The sequence below is a fragment of the Molothrus ater genome, chromosome 6, assembly GCF_012460135.2.
Source record: "Molothrus ater isolate BHLD 08-10-18 breed brown headed cowbird chromosome 6, BPBGC_Mater_1.1, whole genome shotgun sequence".
Lineage (NCBI taxonomy): Eukaryota > Metazoa > Chordata > Aves > Passeriformes > Icteridae > Molothrus > Molothrus ater.
In genome coordinates this window covers 18,301,703-18,323,844 of record NC_050483.2, presented here as the reverse complement: position 1 = coordinate 18,323,844, position 22,142 = coordinate 18,301,703, and the positions used below count along the sequence as shown (strand labels likewise).

The 22,142-nt window shown below is 48.8% G+C and overlaps 2 protein-coding genes and 1 non-coding gene across 6 annotated transcripts in view; 1 reads left to right on the top strand and 2 right to left on the bottom strand.

The window, feature by feature from the left end:
* Window positions 1-1,827: 1,827 nt before the first annotated feature.
* On the bottom strand, window positions 1,828-14,809 carry RNH1 (ribonuclease/angiogenin inhibitor 1). Of its 3 annotated transcripts, none has more exons than XM_036384779.2 (10): window positions 14,674-14,809; window positions 11,131-11,236; window positions 9,334-9,504; window positions 7,247-7,417; window positions 6,423-6,593; window positions 5,493-5,663; window positions 4,833-5,003; window positions 3,750-3,920; window positions 2,837-3,007; window positions 1,828-2,619 (listed from the first exon to the last, which is right to left on the bottom strand). In XM_036384779.2, the coding sequence occupies exons 2-10, from the start codon at window positions 11,214-11,216 to the stop codon at window positions 2,532-2,534; spliced, it is 1,371 nt and encodes a 456-aa protein (XP_036240672.1). In that variant the 5' UTR covers window positions 11,217-11,236; window positions 14,674-14,809; the 3' UTR covers window positions 1,828-2,531. The 3 variants fall into 3 exon arrangements, with proteins under 3 accessions (XP_036240672.1, XP_036240673.1, XP_036240674.1); XM_036384780.2 differs by lacking the exon at window positions 14,674-14,809 and adding an exon at window positions 13,768-13,899; XM_036384781.1 differs by lacking the exon at window positions 14,674-14,809 and adding an exon at window positions 12,813-12,833.
* Window positions 14,810-20,139: 5,330 nt separating this feature from the next.
* Window positions 20,140-20,212, bottom strand: TRNAA-AGC (transfer RNA alanine (anticodon AGC)). The gene has a single exon. It is a non-coding gene; the product is annotated as a tRNA-Ala (tRNA).
* Window positions 20,213-20,324: 112 nt separating this feature from the next.
* LOC118687938 (USP6 N-terminal-like protein) overlaps window positions 20,325-22,142 on the top strand; it is a 76,722-nt gene continuing 74,904 nt past the window's right edge. Inside the window, exon 1 of one of the 2 annotated variants that reach the window (XM_036385153.2) lies at window positions 20,325-20,389. The gene's annotated coding sequence lies outside the window, so the exon portion shown is untranslated. The remainder of the gene's footprint in view (window positions 20,390-22,142) is intronic. The other variant, XM_036385155.2, reaches the window with a different exon arrangement.

Below are 22,142 nucleotides of genomic sequence, written 5' to 3'. Positions count from 1 at the left end.
CAGACCTGTTTTCTCTGAATTGAAGACCTCTGGGACATGTCTTTTCAAGTTCTAGTATTTGCTTAAAGTGAAAGTCATACTTGTATTTCTTAATCTTCTATTTTGGCTGCATAATTTTGTCCTAAATCTTCACTATATGAGGGGAAACAGCCCTTACTGGTAGAAAGTCAGTACTTGCAAACCACTGAACTGGGGGGTCCAAGTATTTGCCCTGAGAACCAGGATGTGACTGCCATGTCCCAGGAACTGCTGAGTTCTCCAGCTGTGATCTTGGTATGAGTAAGGCTTTGCCTGCCAGCCTACTACCTACTCCACATAAAAGGTTTGTGACTCAGTTCCTGACTAGTTTAAAATGCTGACTACTCACAAGAATTTGCTTCTGCAGTTTAGATGTGTGTCTTTCAGCTCCCCCAAGTTCACAGTTGTGATAATGTTTGTCGGGGAAGTGAGCTAGGCCAACAAATAGATGAACAAAAACAAATGAGTTTTTAGGAATAAAAATCCTTGCTTGAGTCTTGTTCATGAGCACAAGTGTCTCTTGCTAAACTGGCTTGCTCCTGGTTCCTGGGATTTCTACCTGCATTTTAGAGCAAGCACAGGACCTGATGTTGTCTTAAAGCACAGCAAAGGTTGAGTGCACAGATATATCCCCATCCTGGGGGAACTGTAGAGCTCTACTAGGCTGGCCTGGCCTGAGATGCCCTGAGCTCATGAGGGAGCAAAATATGGCTCTTGTGGTTTTCCTTGCTGTGGCTGGCAGCTGGAGAGACTGCCATTTGTGCATTGTGGCATTTGCTGCAGAGACTTTTCCAAGTTCTGGCTGCATTCTTGGAGGAAATGCAAAGCGACTCTGGGATCAAAGGCAGGCATGGACTTCACCCCTGGTGGGAGCAGGCTGTGCCAGGCTGAACACCCCCAGTGCAGCCATGGTGGCAGCAGACCCTTCCCAATGCTCATCTGCTGAGGGGAGGAACAGGAGGCATTTCCAGGCATTGCAGCTGCAGTGCAAGAGCTGAGTGCCCCGCTTCGGGTAGCCAGGATAGGGAAAATCCACTTCTGTTTGCCGTCTTTTTAGAGGGCTGTTTTTAACCCTCCCAGATGCCTGATTTTTCTGGCTCTCCCTACACATCTTTTTACCCTCTGGAGCCCTTAGAATGGGTTAGTTTTTATTCATGGAGAAGACCAAAGCCAAAAGGAGAGGGTTTTTAGCATTTTGGGCAGTTATGAGAGACATGCCTTTAGGAAACAACCAAATCCTATCCTTCACACTTGCCTGAAGACACAAGTAAACTATTCCTCATGCACCATTTTAGGTTTTTGGAGGCTACTGTAGAAACCACTTAGGTCAAATATTCTAGGACAAAGAAAAGCCAGCTGTGGCCTCTACAGGATGAATGTGAGCAGCAAAAAGCAAAGCCTAGAGAACACCTTTACCCCTGAGGTGCCACACAGAATTTGCCAGTGAAGGAAACACCAAGTGACCACTCCAGGAAGAGACACTGGGGAATGGGATTTTTTTGCCATTCATTCTGCAAGGCCAGCCAAGGACAATGCCAGGCTTGCCTTCTGTATTTTTAAATCCATATTCATTCTTTTGTGGTTTAGGTGTGCAGCAGTTGCGTTGTCTGTTGGAACAAGGGTTTGTTACAACTCTGGGCATGAAACCCCAGTGTCCCCTGAAAACTGAAATTGTCTTCTAGGCTTGTTCTTTGCCTAAAGCCTTGACTAAGATCTTCTCCTGGCATGTTTCAGCTAGGGACTTACCAAAAACAAACAAGTAAACCAAGGTGTTGGTAGTGTTGCAGTTCACAAATAACAACATTGGTCTTAAAGGAGAAATATACAGATATATTTATTTTTATAAGTAGAAAAATTAAGTATAAAGTTCCTGTAGAACTACTCTTTGCCAGATCAAACATATCAATCATTTAATTATTTCCCATACTAGCAGAAATGCACACAGCATCTTTTGTTTGTAGGAAAATCACCTTTCAAAGGACATGAATTTTGATATTGCACAGCTCAACAGCTGCTCATTTCTTTTTTTCTCTTGTGCCTTGGCCACCACTGCTTTTCCAAGAACTCTTTTAGGGAAAGACAGGGGAGAGCTCAATTTTAGATTAAAAACATTTAGGTTTTTTTGAAAGCCTTCCCCAGAGACCTATCAAAAGCACCACCCAGTAAAAATCCAGTGGGTAGTTCTCTTGCCTTGGGAAGGAGCTTCTTTAAAGCCCAGCTAATTCGTTAGAAGGGATTACAGGATTAAAGAGCTCCTAAGGGCTAGAGACCCACTTCTCCAAGAGAGTAATTGTTTATTTCAAGGATAGTGATGCTGCAGCTTTCATGAGTCTCAGAGTTAGTACATCCAGAGATGCAGAGAAGGCCGATCAGCTCCCCAGACACCCACTCGGGGAATCCACAAATGGTTTTGGAACAAGAGAATTCCCTATTAAGTTAATTAGTTTTACGTATGGAAAGTTCAGATTAAGAAGAGGACATTGCTTTGACGTTGTTCTGCAGGCAGTCACCACTCATGAAATGATCTTCACTTCAGGCTTGGACTCTTCCAAGGCTCTCAGTTCATCATCCACTTCAGAACTCCACAAAATGTCATACAAACTACACCAAAACAAAAAGGCAAGCGAGATTTAGTGAGCATCCTCCTGTTAAGGGAAGAGTCAGATGCACAACTGGCCAGTATGGGAAGGTAATATGCCAGGAAGGGCCCCATCTAGCTCTAAGAGCAGCCAGAAATTGGCTTTACAGCCCAGGACCCCCTTAGTCCCCTGACCAGCAGCAGCCTCCCACCCCTGCCAGGGCTACCACCATCGCTCACATTAACTGCTGCACGTTGCAGCTGGGCTTCTTCAAGGCTTCACAGATCTTCCTGATGCCTTCATCTTCCAGAGGGTTGTAGCTCAGGTCCAGCTCAGTGAGGCACTGCTTGGTGGCCATGACAGTGGCGAGGGTGGCACAGCAGCCTGCTGTCAGGTCACAGTTCCCCAGCCTGCAGGGAGAGGAGGGAGAGGCCAGCACAGTGAGCCCTGGCTCCAGGAAACCCTGCCCACACCTGGGCAGCAGGTATGGACATCCCCAGCATGGACCAGAGATCCTGGCAAAGATGGCATCTCTGAGACATCAGCAGGGCTGGCCTGTGGTCTTGCCACAGAGACAGCTGCCCTCATGGTGACTGCTGAACACCTCAAAGGCCTCCCTAAAGCATAACAGCGTGTGGCTATGGGCACAGGAGGAACCCATTGAAGTTATTCCCAAATTGACCACCATGCATCATCTTCTCTTATCACTATACTTGAGACTTGCAACCACCTCTCTGAAGAGGGCAACAGAGGGCTCTCAGTTGATGACCAAGTAGCTATAAGTGGTCAAAAGACACTTTCTGGGACAGACTTGCAAGTCTTACTGATGTCTCCCATGACCCATCTGCTTCACTCACTCACTGTGAATTCAGGCATCAGAGCACAGCTCCGGCTTCTGTCCAACAGCATGGAGAGAACAAGCACTAAGCGTCAGACAGCCCAGAGCTGGGCTCAGCTGGGAAGGGAACAGGCTCATGGGGAAGGCAAATTCCACCCCAGGGCTGGAGGTGATGCTCCAGCTGGCTGCCTGCTCCTTCTGGTGAGGCTGGACCAGCACTTGTGGACCATAAGGACATAAGGACCATGGAAGTACAAGACAAAGGTTGAATTCAGACAGCAAGAGAGAAGACAACTTCTGAGAGTGCACCTTACCAGAGGGACTGGATGTTGCAGCTGGGGTGCATCAGCCCTTCACACAGGAGCTCCACACCTGCATCTCCCAGCTTGTTCTCACCTATGTGCAGTACTTTCAGGTGCTTGTTGGTGCTGAGAGCAGAGCTGACAGCCTTGCAGCAAGCAGTGGTGAGCCCACACTCCCTAACCCTGCAAGGCAAAAGTGAGATGAGATCTAGGTGGGACACCTAGAGACTATGAGGCACCATTCACTTCTTTACACTTATTCAACAGGAGCCCAGACAGTGGGAACAGAGGAACCAGGGCTTTCCTGCAATCACTGTACTCCTCTCAATGCCTGTCTGCTCAGTCCTTTCTGGGCAGTACCTCTCCCACTCTTTATGTGGCATGTCTGTCCTAGAGCGTGCACCTGCCCAAGAAGCACAGGACCAAAAAACGATGACCTGTGCTGCTCTAACAGTCACTGGTGGCTCCACTGTGTACTCCTGAGGCACCCCATTGACTTCCAGGCCACCAGGGCAAGAACCCAGCAGGGGGCAGGAGCTGAATCTGCAATGTAGGAAAATTCAAGTTCTAAGTGAATGAACAAATTTCCTCTCCCACACCATCCCAGCCTAAAAGGTAAGACAGTCAACAGGACAGGATGATGAGACATGTTTAATGTCACTAGAGCTTTCTTTTGTCTCATTAGTGAGAGAGTTTAGCTCCAGTGGAGAACCTGAGATATCTGATCACAGCACTCATTTTGCTATTTCATTAGGCCTTTCAGACTTCAAAAGTCTCTTAACTGTCATTTGTTGCGTGATAAAACAATTAATTAGAAGCTCTGCAAGCGATGCTTGGTCTCCTTTCGGTTGTAACAGGATAACTGTGATGGTGCACATCTTCAAAGTGTCTATGAGTTTAGAAATGCAAATCCTTTTAAAGTCTTTAAGTCTAGAAAAGCCCTTTTTAACTCTATAAATCCTTTCAGTAACAACCAGCGGAAGTTGCTTGTGGAACCGCCACAACTGAGGATCTATCTGGGTGGGCATTACTTCACCTTACATCTTTCTTACTCCAAAGAAAGCAGTAGATATGTGAAACTTGACAGCAGCTCACCATAGCTCCTGAAGTTTAGATTTGGGATCCTTGAGTGCCTGACAGAGCATTTCCATCCCTGAGTCTCTCAGGTTATTGTCTATCAGACTGATCTCTGTGAGGGTCTCCTTTGTACTGATGAGTCTGGAGAGATCTTTACAGCTAGCACTTGTGAGATCACAATCCCATAACCTGCAGGGAAGAACAAAATATTATTTTCTCCCAAGAATGACTTAGATTAGAAAACAGAGTCCTGTCTTAGTAGTCTGAATGTCTGGTTACATTGTCTCGTTTTCTTGTATCCTTTCATTCATCATACCACACAGCTTCCTCCTTTCCTTACTTTCGACTTGCTGCACCAAAAGCTCTGCTTGTAACACACAAAAAAAGAAGCAGAAATATGCAATTCTAGTAGACAGCTAACTCAACTGGAAGCCAAGACAATGCCATCATAAACTTCTATTTGGCCTCTCACCAGAATTTGATCCAAGCAATTTCAGTGGTCCTACTTGTTCATGGTGTTCTCCACCCAGTTTTTGGGAATTAACTGATTTGCAGCTGAGACACCTTTTTGACCATAAAGGGTAAATGAGAAATTTCCACTTTGGAGCAAACCAGCAGCACAACCTAAACAGCTCAGAAGCTGCACAAGGAATATAAGAAACCTCTGCCCACCCTTACCACAGCTTTTGGATTTTGCAGCTAGGATGCATCAGTCCCTGGCACAGCAGAGCCAGACCGGAGTCCCCGATCTTGTTGTCTCCCACAGAAAGATCCATCAGAGATGACTTGTTCCTGAGAACAGCACTAATCTCCATACAGCTGTCACTGGTTATGCCACAGTTCTCCAGGCTGCAGGAAAAAGCACAGTTGGAGTTGCTGCTCCAGACCCACCTGTGTTAGATACACCCCAATACCCAGTTCAGACTGAGAAGGGTCCTTGCTGCAAACCAGTGCAGCTCAGCCAGGCACTGCTACATCCTGCAAGGTTCAGAGAAGATACTGATGTCCAAGATGGGACTCTGGGTGAGGTTCTGCTCACTGCTCCTGCATTTCATGAGGCTGCAGGGCACTTTGACCCAGCCATTCATATGCACTAATGCAAGGATCATTCTTGCCAAACTTCCCTTTTTATCAGTTATCCGTTTTCAGAGGAGCTTTTGGCAGCATCATACAATGAGTCCCTGCTGAGCCAACCCCTGCTGAACCTCAGGGGCAAGATAAAATGAATTGTGCTTTTCCCAGAAAGCCCTTCACGGGCTTTACCACAGAAATGAGGCCAAACCCAGCACCTTTGTTTTGTAGCAAAAAAGGGCTCTGAATAAGTATACTCAACAGGCTGGTAATTCCAGTTTAAGAACTAGAGCAACTGAGGGTGATTGTTCCTCTCCTCTGAGACACAGGTGGGCAGTCTTCCTTAGTAAGTGGTGGTTTAACCTGGGGTGCCAAAAACCCCAGACCTTTGTGTGCAGTTTCCAGTTACATAAATCTGAGCCAGCCAAAAATCTGGCCTACATTTCAAGCATTCCTGACAAGAATTTTTCCTGTCCTATGGATGGTGTGACTAGCAGCAGCACTAGCTGCCATTAGAGATGACCAGCTCTTCCTTACTGTAGTAGCTCCAGGTTGCAGCTTGCCTCCACCAGGCCCCGGCACAGCTGCTTTACAGCTGTATCTCCCAGCGTGTTGTTGCTCAGGCTGAGCTCCTTCAGGCTGGGCTTGCTTTGCAGAGCAGCATTGAGAGCTTCCACAATATCAGCTGTGAGTTCACAGTACTCCAGTCTGCAAGAAGAAAAGAAGTCCAGGCAAAAAGACAACCCTCCTTACACATCCTGCTACCAACAACAATCAGCTGAGCCTGGTGTGTGTTAGCCAGGGCAGAAAACATGCCAATGTGAGTTGAGATAAGGCAATGCATAAAACCAGACATAACTGTAAACTTTTAACAGCATCTCTCTGCTCATTTCAGGAAGCATTAATTCTTAAACTAGATCCCAGGGGACCCTAGCAAGACCAATTTTTACACTAGGCCTCCACTGAATCAGTGTACAGGCAGCTTGGAGCACAGGGCTGAGCTCTGCACTGCAACACCATCAAGAGCCTCAACTCTGGGCCTGCCCAGGGGGAGCTGGGGGCTGCAAATATGCCCAGGTCCTGCCCAGTCATGAAATAAAGACCAAGGGCAGCAGAATCTGATGTTTCCTGGGCGTCTGAGAGGTCTTGCATTTACAGCCACCGCTGCCAGGAGGGCTAAACAAAGCCTATGGGAACAGACACTGGACTTCCAAACCCACAAGATCCATCTGCATGAATAAATATGACAATTTCAGGTAAAAGAAGAACAAAACCACACCTGGCAACAAAACTCCAGCTTGTGTCAAGGGAAAAGCAAGCATGGCCTGTGTGATGACTGAAAAAGCCCAGTGACTACTTACTGCAGCTTCTGCAGCTTACAGCTGGGGTTCATCATCCCTTGGCACAGCACCTTCACTCCAGCAGTTCCCAGCCTGTTATCCCCTACATGCAGCTCTGTCAGGGATGGCTGGGCACTGAGGACGGAGCGCAGGGTCTCACAGCTGGCACTCGTCAGGTTGCAGTTTTGCAGCCTGCAGGAGAGAGGGAAATGCACTCCTAGAATTACAGAGGTTCTTCTCAGAGAGCTTTATTTGCTGAGGTTGGAGCTCGGAAAGGACACCACAGTTCTGATGGTGCATAACCCTCTAGGAAGTGGTTTGTCCAGGTTAGTACCATTATTTTACAGGTGTGCCATAATATTTTATCAACTACATCTGTGCCACAAATAACAGCTCCCCTGCTTCCTTCAGTGTAACTCATACAGCATCTCCAGCAGAATAAGGTTTCACCGTATAGGTAGCCCCACAACTGGTTTCTAGAAGTGGTTTAAATATCAGGAGACTGACCCCAGAGATAAAGCAAAGGCATCTTATGATTTCTCGCCCCCTCTAGAAATGTGATCCAGAGTCAGTAGAGTTAAAATCTCATCCAACCATGGATATAACTTAGTTTAATGGTATAGTACAAGAAGGATCTATGAAGTTGATCCTTCAGCACTCAGGCTTGGAGAAGTAGCATAGGAACTGTGCTGATATTGCTATAGGGTGTTTCTAGAATTATTGGATACGACTTTAGAGCAATAGAGAGGTGTTGTGCAGGGAGTTTTGACTTGGGTTTGCTTGCTCTTTTATTTCCTCTTATTCCTCTTATTCATTCCTCTTTATATTCCTCTTCCTTTTATTTCCTTTTTATTTGGTTTCTCTTTTATTTAAGGTACCTTACCAGAACCCCAAAAATGGACAATGTTTTTCTACAGAACTGAAAAACCCAGGCTGTTACTTGAGCATGAGGAGAAATCTGAAGCCTGGGGCAAACTCTCTGAAAAATTACTTAAGTCTTCCAGTACAGAGTACCACAATTACTTCTTGAAGGTCCATCAGAGAGCTGCAGTTTCATCAGCTTCCCAGTCAACGTTCTTTCTATTTGCCTGAGTCCTCATTGCAGGCGGCACAGGGACTTCAATATCTGAACCAAAAGTCATATTATTCTTACAAGTTAGTGTTCTGAGGATCCCAGATTCCTCTCAGGAGCTGGAGGATTCCTGCACCCTGCAGAAGAGATGCTGAACAGAGAAGGCAGAAGCCCTCTTTGAGGGCTTCTGAAGAGCAGAGGCAGCAGCCACTGGCTCTGACTACACCTCCTGCACTAGGGATGCTGAGAGAAGCCCACTAATGCTATAATGTGGTGGGGTGCCTCCATAAATGCCTCCTAGAGCCAGGGAACTCTCCAGTTTGCTGCATTCTGAGGATCACTGAACGATGCCAGATCCTGGGCTGGCACCCCCACTCCCCAAAGCTCAACCTCAAATGCATCTGATGAGTGTCCTTCATTGAATTTGAGGGGAATTTTCCACAGGTTGTATGTGGAAAATACAGATTTTACACCTTGCACATACTCCTTTAGATTTGTGTGCTTGTGAGTGGGAATATACTGTAGCAAATGGACTGTGACTGTTGGTGTCCTAGATTATTAAGTACTTTAGATATGTAAGTTAGGCCTGTGAGTTACTGTTGCATTATAGTAAATTCTATATGAAGCTATGTTAAATTGTTTAACCCAAGCTATTAATGAAGTGCTGTTAAGTTTAAGTGCTGTTAAAACTTTTAGGTCTAAAGTATTGGTTCAGTCCAGAACTCAGTTTAGCAAAGATTCTGAACCTTGAAATTCAAAAGGACTGTCTTCTTTATTCAACCTTTCCTGTCCTCACCATTCCCCCTTCTCCCAGCCTCCATATAGATAATTCTTCAGTTGACATTGGTTATTGACTTTAGATTTTTGTTTGCTTTTTCTCTACGTGCTTTAACCATCTAGTATGTAGTAGAGTGAACTTTGTCGACAAATTGTTGTGCTTTCACTTTTATATTAAACCTGCCTTTGATTCTTTAAGAGACCTCAAAACACTCATTTGTGACAGCAGGATAGAGCAAGACAATCAGTGGAGCTTTACCATAACTTCTGTAGGCTACAGCTTGGCGTCAGCAACCCTTTACACAGGTATTCAACACCTTCATCTCCCAGCTCATTGTTGTTCAGCTTCAGCTCTGTGAGGGATGGATTTGTGTTGATGATGGAAGAGAGATCCTCACAGTTACTGCTGGAGAGATTGCAGTCATCCAACCTGAAAGACAAGGACAGAAGGAGCACTTCAGTCCTCAGAGTTGCTCTGCTCTCCCGGGCTGGAGCACTGCTCATGAAAGCAGAGTGGGCAATGTTCCTGCTGTTCCTGGGATGCCTCCATAAGTATGTGCAGGACCTGCTGGGTGTTGCATGGCCCAAACCAAGGTGTGCTCTGGGCTGCACCACAGGATGGGCTGGAGGGCAGCTTCCCAAGCCTTGCTCCTCCTCTGTGCTGCACAGAAGTGGGCACAAATCATTCCCGTACAGCTGGAGGAAGCGCCTCCGCTTAAACAGTGACAGTGACAAACCATCTGCCAGCTTACAGGTGTCAGACTGGTTCTGCACTGAGAACTGCAGCCAGCCCAGAGACACTCATCAGCAGGTTGGTGTCTTGCAGGTGAGTCATGCTGGTTTGCACCATCTCCCTCCAGCAGGAATCTCAGCACACAAACCCTGAGTTTACAGTTTGGCAGCAACTTCCCCCATGGGATATCAGCATTCTTCTAGGTGCTACTGAATGGATGAGGATGAATTTAATTGAAAGGAAAGCCAAGGAAAGGATCAGGAGCACAGGACAGCCAGGGAGCTATAGAAGGAGGCAGAAAAGACACAGAGCAAAAAGAAGGTGTCATTGAGAACCGTACAGCCCCAGGCACAGCCACAGCCAGGAGTGCCAAAAGTTGCCTGGTCATTTCTCCTTAGACAAGAGTATGAAACTGAGGCTCTATGAGGGTTCTCCTTCCCTCCCCTTGCAAGAAGACATGGATTCCAATAGGATCATGTTCAACACTGATGAAACAACCCCTGCAGCAGTCACCCTTATCCATTGCCTCTGGAGCGGCCCAGCCTCTGGCCAGGAGACAACCATCCCACTGCTTTCTGCCACCCAAGGCAGGCCTTGGGAAGTCAAGGCCAGGCCCATGAAGCTTTGCCTGCAAAAGGCTCCTTTACAAAACAAAAGGAAGTTGCCCTCACCAGATCCAATCCTTCTGAGGCACTGCTGGCATGAAGTGGCCCATCCTCTCCAGCCCCAGCAGGATGATGCCATCCCATGAAGTATGAGTTCCCAAACAGCAGAGGGGAAAGATTGCAGTAGCAACTCTTCTGGGCACTGTCCTACACCTTAAACCCCAGGAGATGGTTCCCTCCCATTGTTTGCTCAACAAATAAGGCTGGTACTTCTGAAGGTCAAGTGAAGAATTAAAAGCTGATGGCGCACGGCTTGTACCTGACTACTGAAGCCAAAATCACTTGACAGCATCAAGCCTGCAACCCAAAGAGTGTTCAACCCAATAAGCACAGAGAGATGTCTTCCCCCTCTTGAGAGACAAAGGCAGAATAACCAAAATGGAGGTCAAATATTTAAATCACATTACCTAGCTGAGCCCTATGGCACACCAAGAAACAGGGCAACATTACTTCATAGCAAAGGATATTTATCTGTAGTTAAAAATGCTTTGCAAGAGGATGGGGGTTTATCCATCCTTTAAATTAACTTTCTGGATAAAAATTCCTGTTGTTGTGCAATTTTTTAAGTCCCAGGTCAAACAGTTCTGAAGATGAAAAGCACAGGAAAGAAATGCAACAGTTCTTACTCAAAAGAGAGAATACACAACACTTTACTTACCTGATGGTTTTGCAGGATTTCATTGTGGTCAGAAGTTCAGCCCATCTAGATGGGCTCATCTCTTCACACTGGATGTCAAGCTCCATTTTGACAGTTGAGATAAGACCTGAAAATTAAAACAAAATAAAATCACCTTTTTTTTAAATTGACTGAGAAGCAATGATGTTCTTCAATCCTCCCAGCTCTCAGCCATAAGTCATACTGTGCAAAGGGGACAGATTATAATTTTCCAAAACCTGCAAACACCAGTACAAGGTCAGGAGAGTTGGAATGGTTTTGTCTGGGACTTGGGAAGGCCTTCCTCTGAGAGGAAAAAGGAATCCTGAAGAGATATGGCAAAAGCCTGTTATCTGGAGGCTGCTTGTGTGATAGTAAGACATTCCCCTTCCCCCTCCAAGGGAGCTTAACCAGAAGAGCTTTATGGGGGCACTGGTGCTACTCACTACTGCACTGCTGAGCCACACAGACACCAGCTCCACCAGCGTGGCACACCTGACCCATTGTGGACCCTCAAGCTGTACTTAAAATTGGGATATTTTTGAGAGAATTTGGGTGAATGCGGACAATGAGCATGAGAACTGCCTGGGCTCAAATTAAAAATCTTGCTGGACATGTGTCTGTATGTGAGAAGTGGAACTTGCGTGGATGGGAGAGATGTTCCCTCTACAATTTGATATCCAAGGTTTGAAAGATCGCTCTGGTCAGGCGAATCCAAGTACAGAGAAGCTGGTAAGTGGAACTTTTTTTCTGCACAACGCTGTGTTTACATCACTTCAGAAATCACTGCATTTCTGTCTGTTGTGCAGAACAGCTCCAGATAAACGTGCTTGCACAAAAGCATGCCAAGGCCAGTAGCTGAGCCCTAGGTTTAGTCTGCAAGGGATGGGGTTAAAGGCAGCGCTGTAGAGTAGGTGACAAAATGCAGCCTTAGTCGGCTGGTTTGCCCAGCATGACTCAGACTACGGGACGGGGCATGAGAAAGAAATAATCCCTGAGCTATCCCATAGGAATGTGAGCTGCAGGCAGCCACCGTCTTCCCTCTCTGCAGTCCCCTCCTGCCGCCGTAACTTCGCGGGGATCCCGAAGTGGCTTTTCCCGGAGGCCCGCCCGGTGCCAGCGCTGCCGTCAGGTCGCGCCCACAACAAACGCGGCACCCACGTGGGGCGGGGCGGCGCTCGGCAGCCGCGGCCGGACCGGGACGCGGCGCCAGCGGCATCGTGAGCGCAGGACGCGCTCGACCGCTGCCCTTCCCTTCCCAACGCGAGCGCTGCCGGGAATCCCGGCCCACGGCCTCCGTGGGATCGCGCAACAGCCCCACGTGTCGCGGGGTGATGGGGATCGGAGCAGCGGCGACACGCGAGGGGACAGTGGCAGCCGGACTGTCACAGCCCTCCCTCCCCGCGTCGCTCGGGCACTCTCCCGTTTTACCCCCGCCCGGATCGACAAAGGGTTCTTCCCCCAGCCCCGAGTTCTGCACCTTCTTGTGAGTCAAGGGGGGATCCCGTTCGGGGTCCCGGGCAGCGGCCCGGTCCTATCCCGGGGCACTGCCGCCACCGCCGCCGCCCCTGCCCGGTTCCCCCCGCGCCGCCGCCTCCCGCACTGCAAGCAGCGCTTCTCCCTCCCAGGCTTTCTTCCCTCCCTGCTCCCTCCGGCCCGGCCCGGCCCCGCTCCCCAGCTCCTACCGCCGTGCCGCCACCGCGCAGCTGCCGCCGGCTCCCCCCCGGCTCCGCCTCGTATCGCGGCGGGGAGGAGCAGGATCTGTCCCTCCTCCCCTTTTTCCCTTTCTTCCCCCTTTTCCTCTTTCTCTCCCTTTTTCTTCCTCTGTTCCCTCCGTTTTCCCCCTCTCCCTTTTTTCCTGCCCTCTCTGGCACTTAGCGTCCTTTCTCCTCTCTTTTCTATTTGTCTTTCTCTTTCTTAATTTTTCCTGACTTCTCCCTGCTTCCCTCTCCCCCTCTTTTCTGATTTTCTTTCCCTCTTTCTCCTTCTTTCTTTCCTCCTCTACTCTCCTTTATCTGTTTCCTTCATATCTCCTTCCTTCCTTTTTCCTCACTCCGTTTTTTTTCCCTTTTTACTTTCTATTTTGCTCTCATGCTTCCCCCTTCTCCTTCCTTCCTTCCTTCCTTCCTTCCTTCCTTCCTTCCTTCCTTCCTTCCTTCCTTCCTTCCTTCCTTCCTTCCTTCCTTCCTTCCTTCCTTCCTTCCTTCCTTCCTTCCTTCCTTCCTTCCTTCCTTCCTTCCTTCCTTCCTTCCTTCCTTCCTTCCTTCCTTCCTTCCTTCCTTCCTTCCTTCCTTCCTTCCTTCCTTCCTTCCTTCCTTCCTTCCTTCCTTCCTTCCTTCCCCATTCTCTTTTGTTCCTTTTTCTACCCTCCTTTTTTCTGCTATCTCTCCTCTTACTCTGAATTTCCTCTTTTTCATCTCACCAGCTTCTCTAATTTTGTCCTCTTTTCCTCCCTTTCCTTTTACTCCTATCTCCTGTTGCCCTTTTTTTTCCCATCCACCCTGATCTCCCTGATGCTCTTCCCCCTGCGCAGGAGCACTGGGATACATGGGAAACAAGCCAGGAGAAGGAGAAATCCCTATAATGAGGGGATGCATAAAGGGTGGGAGTATCAAACATAAAATGAGGTAGTGTACCAACCTCTGCTGTGTGCCGGGACCTGGAGCAAGATGAGAATGCAGGCAGGTCACCCAGGGCAGAGGCACTGGGGCAAGGTCTCAGCTAGGGGAGACAGGACTTCCCCAGGGAGCTCAGAATTAGGAATTGTTTGAACTGGAAACAACAAAAATATCCTCAGTGGTCTCCCTGACTTACAGTTTCCAGACAGCTGTGCATGGGGGCCAGCTTGGAGGGCCTGGGAAGTGCCTGCTCCCTATCCCTGTCACCAGTCCTATCCAGGACGCGTTCCCTCATTAGTGCAACACGCCGGGCAGAGAGCTGCACGTCGCTGGCACAAAGGCCCCTCTCTCTGAGCCCTTTGGAACGAAGCTGTGACAGCAGTGGAGGATGGGCGCCTCGGGCTTGTGCTGTGCCAGGCCTGCTGCCCTGCCGGGCTCTCCCCGTGTCGCTGCCCCCAGCCGACCCCAGTGACCAGCGGCTGTCCCGCACACCCGCCCCGAGGCAGGGCGAGGGTGGCAGCGCTTGGTCAGGGCTGGAAGGCATTCGTCATCCCTTGGCTCGCTTCCTCCTCCGCCTGCCGGCTACTCCCTGTCTCCCTCCCTATTGTTTCCCCGTAGTTTTAGCCCCGGTAAAAGCTCATTCAGATTTTCACAAGACCGAACAAAGAAAGGTTTTGAAGTGCCGAGAGGGACTAGGCAACACCCCGACTTGCGTTCCTCCCTCCACTCCCAAAATCTCAGCATCTCCCCCAGATTTTTCTTCCTACCAACACCCTCTTCCCATAACCCTGGCTCACACAACAGTTCAACTAAGCCCAACCAGCTGTTCCCTACAAAGCACGGCTTTAAAATGGTTCCGTGCTCCTCCCCGGGAAGCAGGAGGGAAAGTTTCGGGAGTTTCAGAGCTGCTTTTGCCGCGAGTACGTACCTTGCTGTTGTCGGTTCTGTGCGGGAGCGAGGGGGGCCGAGCTGGCGCCTTCCTGCTGCCGTTACCACGCAACCTCTGCTGTCGTACACACGGTGCCTGCTAGAGGGAGGGAAACAGTTTTGGGCTCTGACGGCTTTTTTCCTCCCGTGGCAGCTCTTCAGGGCCTTGCAGAGCAAGCACTGTGCACACAATTGTGTCCGGCTTGTGATGAAGCAAATGTTGCAAAAAGCTCCTGATGGTGACAGAGGCAGCTTTTACTTCTCACACCGGATCATGTGGCCACTTGCCATTGTTTAGCCCAGAGCGAGGGAGTAGTTGCCACTGAAGGATCCATCTGAAAATGAGGCCACGGCAGCGTTGAAGTGTGAGTAGAGATGATGGAGTTTCTGTAGTCTCTCCATTCTCCAGGCAAGCCTGTCCTGCCAGGCCTAGGAGTGATGCTGAGCACATTACTGCCTACCTGTCACCTTACCTGGGGGTTCTGCATCCTTCTTCCCAGCAGGGGCTAGGACACAGGCAGCTCCCTACTTCTGCACAAGCTGAGTGCTCACACTGCCTGGAAGGGTCCCTTGGGCACAGCCCTGGTTGTGTCTCCCTAAAACAGCCCCTCAGCAGCAAGCATGGACCTCACTCCTATACCTCCTTCTCCTAAATTCCCACTGGTTCTTCTCCTCCTCAAGGAAAACCCTGCCATCACTCAAGCTGCATTGCACAATAGCTGTGGGTTGAGGTAACCTGCCTTCTTCCCCCACTCTCAATGGTGTGAAGATGAATTAATGTTTCAATAGCCAGCAAATGGTCCAGTAGCAGAAGGACAGATTTGTCTTTCCCTCCTGGGGCTGCAGATGCTGACAGAGATGATGGTAGAATGATGACCTGGGAAACAGAGCCTTTGTTGAGCCACAGGAGAAACACTAGAGGCTTTCCCTCCAGCTGCTTTTATTACCCTTCTCCTGGAGGAGATGGGAACCAATCACCAGGAGAGCCCAATGAGCTAAAACCCACCTTTCTCAGTGCCAAGAAGAGAGTTGAAAGCCAGAGAATTTACCTCTTCCCTATTCCCTCTCAGGGTACTCCACACAAAGAATTTGCTAGAACAGTCCTTGTGCTTCTGGGTCTGACCTGAAACCTGCTGAAGCACAGGCAAGATCTTGGGGATGGCCTGAGCTCCCGGCTTTGGTTTGTTGGATGCTCCCTGGCAGGCAAATGGAGGGGATGCTGACGCTGGTGCAGGATGTCTCTGCCCTTTTTGCTTGGCATGATGCTTTCAGGAAGACCACCAGTGTTAGGAAGAAAGTTTATGCTGACAGGAGATCTCCCAGTCAATCAGGCAATTTGAAGTCGATGCCTGTCATTCAGTCCAACAGCAAAGGTGTCATTGCCTATCCAGCCACTGCTGGCATCTCTCTGCTCTTGGTTCCCGCTTCGCTGCACTTATCAGGAGTCTCTAAAGGACAAAGTCTAGTGTTTGTTAGAGGTTTCAGAGAGGTTCATGTCACGTGGGCCTTCTGTAGACCTCCTGCCCTGGGCAAAGCACCCAATACACTCTGGTCTGTGTTGGTGAAATATTAGATTTATAGGCCAAATAGCCATGCCAAAAGGTTATGTGCTTCTGTCTCCTTGTCAACCCTTTGGCTGCCCTCACTGCAGGGACAACAAAAGGCATCTCTGGAAAAATCTATTGTCCTTTCCCCAGCAAGCAGGACAGGCCATCCTGCTCATCGAGATACACACAGATCCAGAGGAAATGATACAAAATGGGGCTGAGAAAGCCAACAGCAAACACCAGTAAGAAATACCTGTGTGTGTCTTGCCACAGAAAGAGTGGAAGACTCCTGGCATGGAAGGCATGCCCATTTGGTTATTTGTACAGACTCAGGCTGATTCCTTAAAGATGCCTTCAGGAGTGTGGCAGTGACATCTGCCCTGTGTTCCCCTCTTTATTACAGTTTCCCATTATCCTTTCTGAGTTCATTCAAATTTATCTCCTCTTTTTTTAGATCCTCTCCCTCTTTTGGTCTTTGTAGCAGGGAGAGAGAGCACATCTTGGTGATGCCCATCTTGCCCCTGCTGCCTTTGGGCACAGCTGGCATGAAAGCATGAAGTGCAGGTCTTCTGTCCTGGGATCTGAGGAAGTTGAGATGTGTCTCTGCATTTAAGATGACTTCATTGTAAAACTAAATTTATGCACATAACCCTAGAGTAAACTTACAAAAGAATACTTAAATTAAGGCCATTAGTGTAAACTGAAGACTCTGCCTCTTCCCCTTCTAGCAGTTTCCTGTTCTGTCCTCTCTGCTCTTATGATGCCTCTGTGCATATACCTAATGGTAATTAGCAACAATAAACTTCTAAGAGTAGTGACAGATCTTTTTCTAACTTGACTATGTGATCCCTACCAGAAAATTCATTCCATAAATTCAGCTGTGGAGATGAAAACAGCAAGCTGTAAGCATGTGCCCAGCTCCATTTGTTGCAGTGAGTGATTTGTTTATATCCTACTTGATCCATTGCTGGAAGCCATTTGTTCCTTGAGCTTGTGTGCAAACTTGAAGTAAGGATTTGTAGGGTGAGGAAATGCAAAACCTAGGTCATTCCTGAAGAGTCAGTGGGCTGATTAAGCACTGGGGAGCAAAGTATTTGTGGAGCTAGAGTGGAGAACCTGACACTGTGGCTTAAGTGCTTAAGTGATGCCTCAGGAGAAAAAAAAAAAAAAAAGGAGGTCAATGTGTTGGTAGCAAGGTGTTAGTGGGGTGGCTGAGCAAGGTTTGGGTTTTTCAGCAAATACAGGCAATAGCTCACCCTGACTTGCATGCGTGCGCACACACATATGGATGGTTCCATACTGTGGCAGCTCATTATAGATTCCCACAAGAAAACCATTAGGGAGGAAATTCTTGCTGTTCTGATGTGGTCGCCTTGTTCTTGTAAAAGAAAAGCTGTTGTTTCCATGTTGCACTGGTTTTGTTTATTGGGGAGTGGAGAGCATTATAATGAAATAGTGCTGTGAGTGTATGTGTAATATTTTATCCCTGTGTGTGGATACAGCCTTTCACAGTGGGTCCAGGGAAAATGGAGCTCCAAAAAATGGAGCTTCCCAGATATGTTCATCAACCAGCACATCTGCAGAAAAAGTACTGTCAGAGGAATTTTTCTCACATCCCTGCTTTTCTTCTTCATCTTCTGTCTCAGCCTGCCGCAGTGTTTGCCTGCCCGTCTGCAGAGGGCGATGCAGCATCAGTTTGACCAGACCAATGGTCCTCTGGTTTTTCCTCCTCCCGAAGTTGCCCTTGGTCACCAAGACATTGCAGGGTTTGAGGGCTGGGATGGGGCCACAGCTAGAGGGGAAAACGAGAGGACCAGAGCAGAAACACAGGTGTATTTCATAGCGCAGTCTCTTCATGCCAGCTGTGCAGCAGCTGATGAAATGGGAGACTGCAATGGATTTCACTTTCCTGTTAAATCCTGCTGTACAGGAAGACTTGAATAATTTGCTGAAACTTTGAAGGCCACGGTAGGGACAGCTGGTTATTTCATTAGTTTGTACAGGACTCAGAAGTGTAAGTTTAAATCAGCTTTAAAAGGCAAGAATGAAATCTTGAAGTGAAAAGAACCCCAACAACCATACACTTATCTGGTTTTCAGACTTCAGTTTGCCCGTTAGCACTGCCTGTTTGCAGAAAGGAATAGTAGATGTCCTCTGCCAGTAGAGGCATGTCTCTCTAGTCTCCATGAGAATACCCATGAGAATTCATGGGTATTTGTGCCCCAAAAAATCACTTTGTATCCTAGAGTCGTGATGGTTGGAAAAGACCTCAAAATGATCATGTACATCCGTTAACCCAGCATCACTGTGTTCATCACTAAACCATAGCCCAGAGTTACATCCACATGCCTTTTGAACACTTCCAGGGATGGGGATTCCAACACTTACCTGGGCAGCCTGTTCCAATGCCTGATTATCCTTTCAGAGAATACTTTTTTTCCTAATATCCAATCTAAACCTCCCATGACACAACTTGAGGCCATTTCCACTCATCCTGTAACTTGTCACCTGTGAGAAGAGACCCCTTCACCTCACTAAAACTCCTTTCAGGTAGTTGTAGAAGTGATGGGGTCTCCTGAGCTTTCTTTTCTCCAGGCTAAACAACTCCAGTTCCCCAGATGCTCCCCATAAGACTTGTGCCATAAAAAACCCCACTGCATCCTCTCTTTAATCCAGTTCTTCCTTGGATTATCAGAATTAATTTGCTGCAAAGGCATGGGGGTGGGATATTTTGGAGTCTCCTCAGGTATAGGCTGGAGTCGGTGTGCAGTTGAAAGCTGAATTTCATTCTTTGTCATTGAAATTTGCCAGAAAGGTCATTTCCTTATGCATGTAACTGAGGAAAGTGCTCAGAATTGTTTTCTTCCCAGTTCAGTTTGTGGTAGGGATGGAAATCCTGCCAGCTGAGTGTGATCCTGTTTTTTTCCATGATACACCATCAGTTTTTAAAAACAACTTCTCTTTTTTTAAAAGCTTTTGGTTGTTTGTTGTGGCTTGTTGTAGTAGAATAGGAGCAGAATGTGAAGCACTTGCTTGAACTTTGCACCTGGATAAATTCAGGGAGCAAGTTCTTGACCTTTTTTTAAATAAATGGCACCTACATCAATGACTCCTTGAGGTTTTTTGATTTCTTCCTAAATTTACAAACAAGTGTTTTGGCTCTAGCAGAGGCCTCCAGGTGAAGGGATCTCTAAATTCTTTCCTGCTCTTGGGTGGGATGAGAGAGGGAGGGATGGGGCCAGAGCTGTGTGGGAAGAACTGGATGCAGTGGGTGCTGCTCACTGTTGTGGCCTTGTCCAATGTTCAGTAAGGAAACAAAAGACCCTCTTGGATTGCCAGGAATACACAGGCAGTGTTCTGCCTGCCTTAAGCATGGGATGGGCAAATGTATCTGTGTAGCTGTACTGGGAGCAGGTGAGGTCACTCGCTCTGCTGAGCCTGGAGGAGACTGAGGGGAGACCTCAGTGCAGTTCCAGCTTCCGTGTGAGGGGAAGAGGAGGGGCAGACACTGATGTCCTCTCTCTGGTGCCCAGTGACAGGAGCCAAAGGGAATGGCCTGAAGCTGTGTCAGGGCAGGTTTAGGCTGGATAGTAGAAAAAGGTTCCTGACCCAGAGGGTGGCTGGGCACTGAAAAAGACTCGCCAGGGAAGTGGTCACGACACCAAGCCTGACAGAGTTAAAAAAGCGTTTGGACAATGCTCTGAGGCACAGGGTGTGCCTCTTGTGGTGTTCTGTGCTGGGCCGAGAGTTGGACTCAATGATCCTTGTGGGTCCCTTCCAACTCGGCATATTCTGTGGTCTTTAAAAATGTCAAGGAAGCAAATAAGAACATGAGGAATTTAAAAAGGCAAAAGCACGACTGCTGCGGTTTGCAGTAGAAGCAGGCGGTGGGCTGGCAACCGAGGGCACGAAAAAGTAGCTGGAGAATGCGGGCATCGATCCCGCTACCTCTCGCATGCTAAGCGAGCGCTCTACCATTTGAGCTAATTCCCCGCGGCAGTTATCGGAGCGCCCAGTGCAACCATGTTGACTTCTCGCGAGACGCCGTGCGCCGCCAGTTGTTACACGTCCCGGTCGGGGGTCTCAGTGCGCCTGCGCGGGAGCGCGACGGCCGGGGCTCGGCGGCGGGCCGGGCTGGGCGCGCACCGGGAGCGGAGGATGCGCCCCGCGGTGAGACCTGGAGCAGGAACGGGGCGGGAAAGGGAGTGGGAACGGGAACGGGAAGGGAAAGGGTACGAGATGGCAGTGGGAACGGGAATGGTGAGGGGCTGCGAAGGGCTGTGTGTTTGGCGGGCAGGATGCGTACGGCTGTGTTTGTGGGGCGGCGGTGCGTGTGGAGGTCAGAGCAGGGGCTGGAGCGCCCGGCACGGGCTCTGCCAGGGCCTGGGCTGGTCTGTGAGTCGCGGCGGGGCTGCGCTGAGCTCAACAGAACGAAACGACCAAACAAACCCCCTCACCCCCCGCCCCATAAAATATCGAGCTCCCAGCCCGCCCCCCCGCAGCCGATGAAGGGCGCAGGAGCTGCCCGGATGAGCCCGGTTACTGCCCAGGGAGGCTTCGCCTGCCCGGCAGCTCCTCACGGCCCTCGGGGCACCGAGCCCGCACCACCCCCTGCGGGGGCTCGGGGTGACGCTCGGCCTGTCCGGGCGGCCCGGGAGCCCCCGGTACTGGCTGCCATCCATGCTGGGACATCCGGCTGGGTCCCTGCGCGTGGCTGGGACAGCCGGGATGCCCAAGAGCCTGGGTGAGCAAACCTGCTGCGGGCAGTTGGTTCTCCCCGTCTTGCCCTGCAATGTCTCCTTTGGAAACAACACCCACAGAAGTGAAATCTGGCACCGTGGTGAATCGTGAAGTCTTTTTCTCCAAGAAATGGTTCCATTTGCTCTTGTACTCCAGCTGGAGTAGAGTTAAAGGCAGCAATTTCCCTGCTGGACAAGGAAGGAGATGCTCACTCTTGAGCAGGGAACTTCAGGTGCCTGTTGAAATGGCAGATGGGGGCATGTGCTGGAGTCTTCTGGGGAGCTGCACTGACCAGATGGGATTTTGGTGCCCATTTTGGATGCAGGAAAAGGAGATGCCCTCAATCAAGGGGTGCATAGCAAAACAGGTGAGAGCACTGGGTCATTTCTCTGCAAATGCTATGCTGAGGAAGACAAAGCTATTGGTGGACTTGCAGTGTTTAATTAAGGCTGTGTTCAGCAGTAGCAATATCCAGGACTCAGTTAAAAACCTGTCATTCTGGTAAATATCTTGCCTTGTGCCCAGTCACTTTTCTTCCCCTTTGATGTTCTTGTGTCAGACAAGACAAAACCCAAAAAGTGTTGATGGCCAGTGCAAAATACTTTCTGAACCGAAGTGATTACAGAATAACTTTGTTGTATAACCTTGGTGGTGGCTGCTTAACGCCTAGCTATGTGGAGAGCAGCAGAGTCCTGCGCTTAGCTGGCCAGGCTGCAGGCACTGATCCTGGTCACCAAGTCACTGCAATTCACTGAGCAGCAGGGAATTTGGTGAAAGTGATGGGACTTGCTATGGCTTTTGCTCTGTCGAGTTCCTGGGTGCTTTACACGTTGCTTTCCTGCAGTACTTTTCTACTTCTACCTTGGTTGTGTTCAAGCCATCATTCCATTGGTTTCAAAACCATTCTCTGTTCAATTTTACACCCTTCTTGTGGGATTTGCCTTAGTTCTGCCTGTGAGATACAAGTTACTTTTTCTGGATGAATTTGCTGAGCTATCCTCCTCCAGACTATGAATTTCTGATTAAACACTCCTGTATATCAACAGCTTTGCAAATGAAATAGGTGCAAAACATTTTTTATTTATTTTACTTGACAGGTTTTGGGCTCTGTGAATGAGGTCCCTTCTTGCAGAGTTTGCTTAATAGGTTCTCTGAATGATATTTTATTGAAATACTTGGAATT

Bases quoted from the DNA above. Each gene is read 5' to 3' on its own strand.
- RNH1 (XM_036384779.2), bottom strand. From the start codon at position 11,216: ATGGAGCTTGACATCCAGTGTGAAGAGATGAGCCCATCTAGATGGGCT. The intron at 7,418-9,333 runs GTAAAGCTCCAC...TCTCTCCTGCAG, and splicing joins TGTAGCCTACAGAAGTTATG to GCTGCAAAACTGCAACCTGA. The intron at 3,921-4,832 runs GTGAGCTGCTGT...TTTGCCTTGCAG, and splicing joins TCTAAACTTCAGGAGCTATG to GGTTAGGGAGTGTGGGCTCA.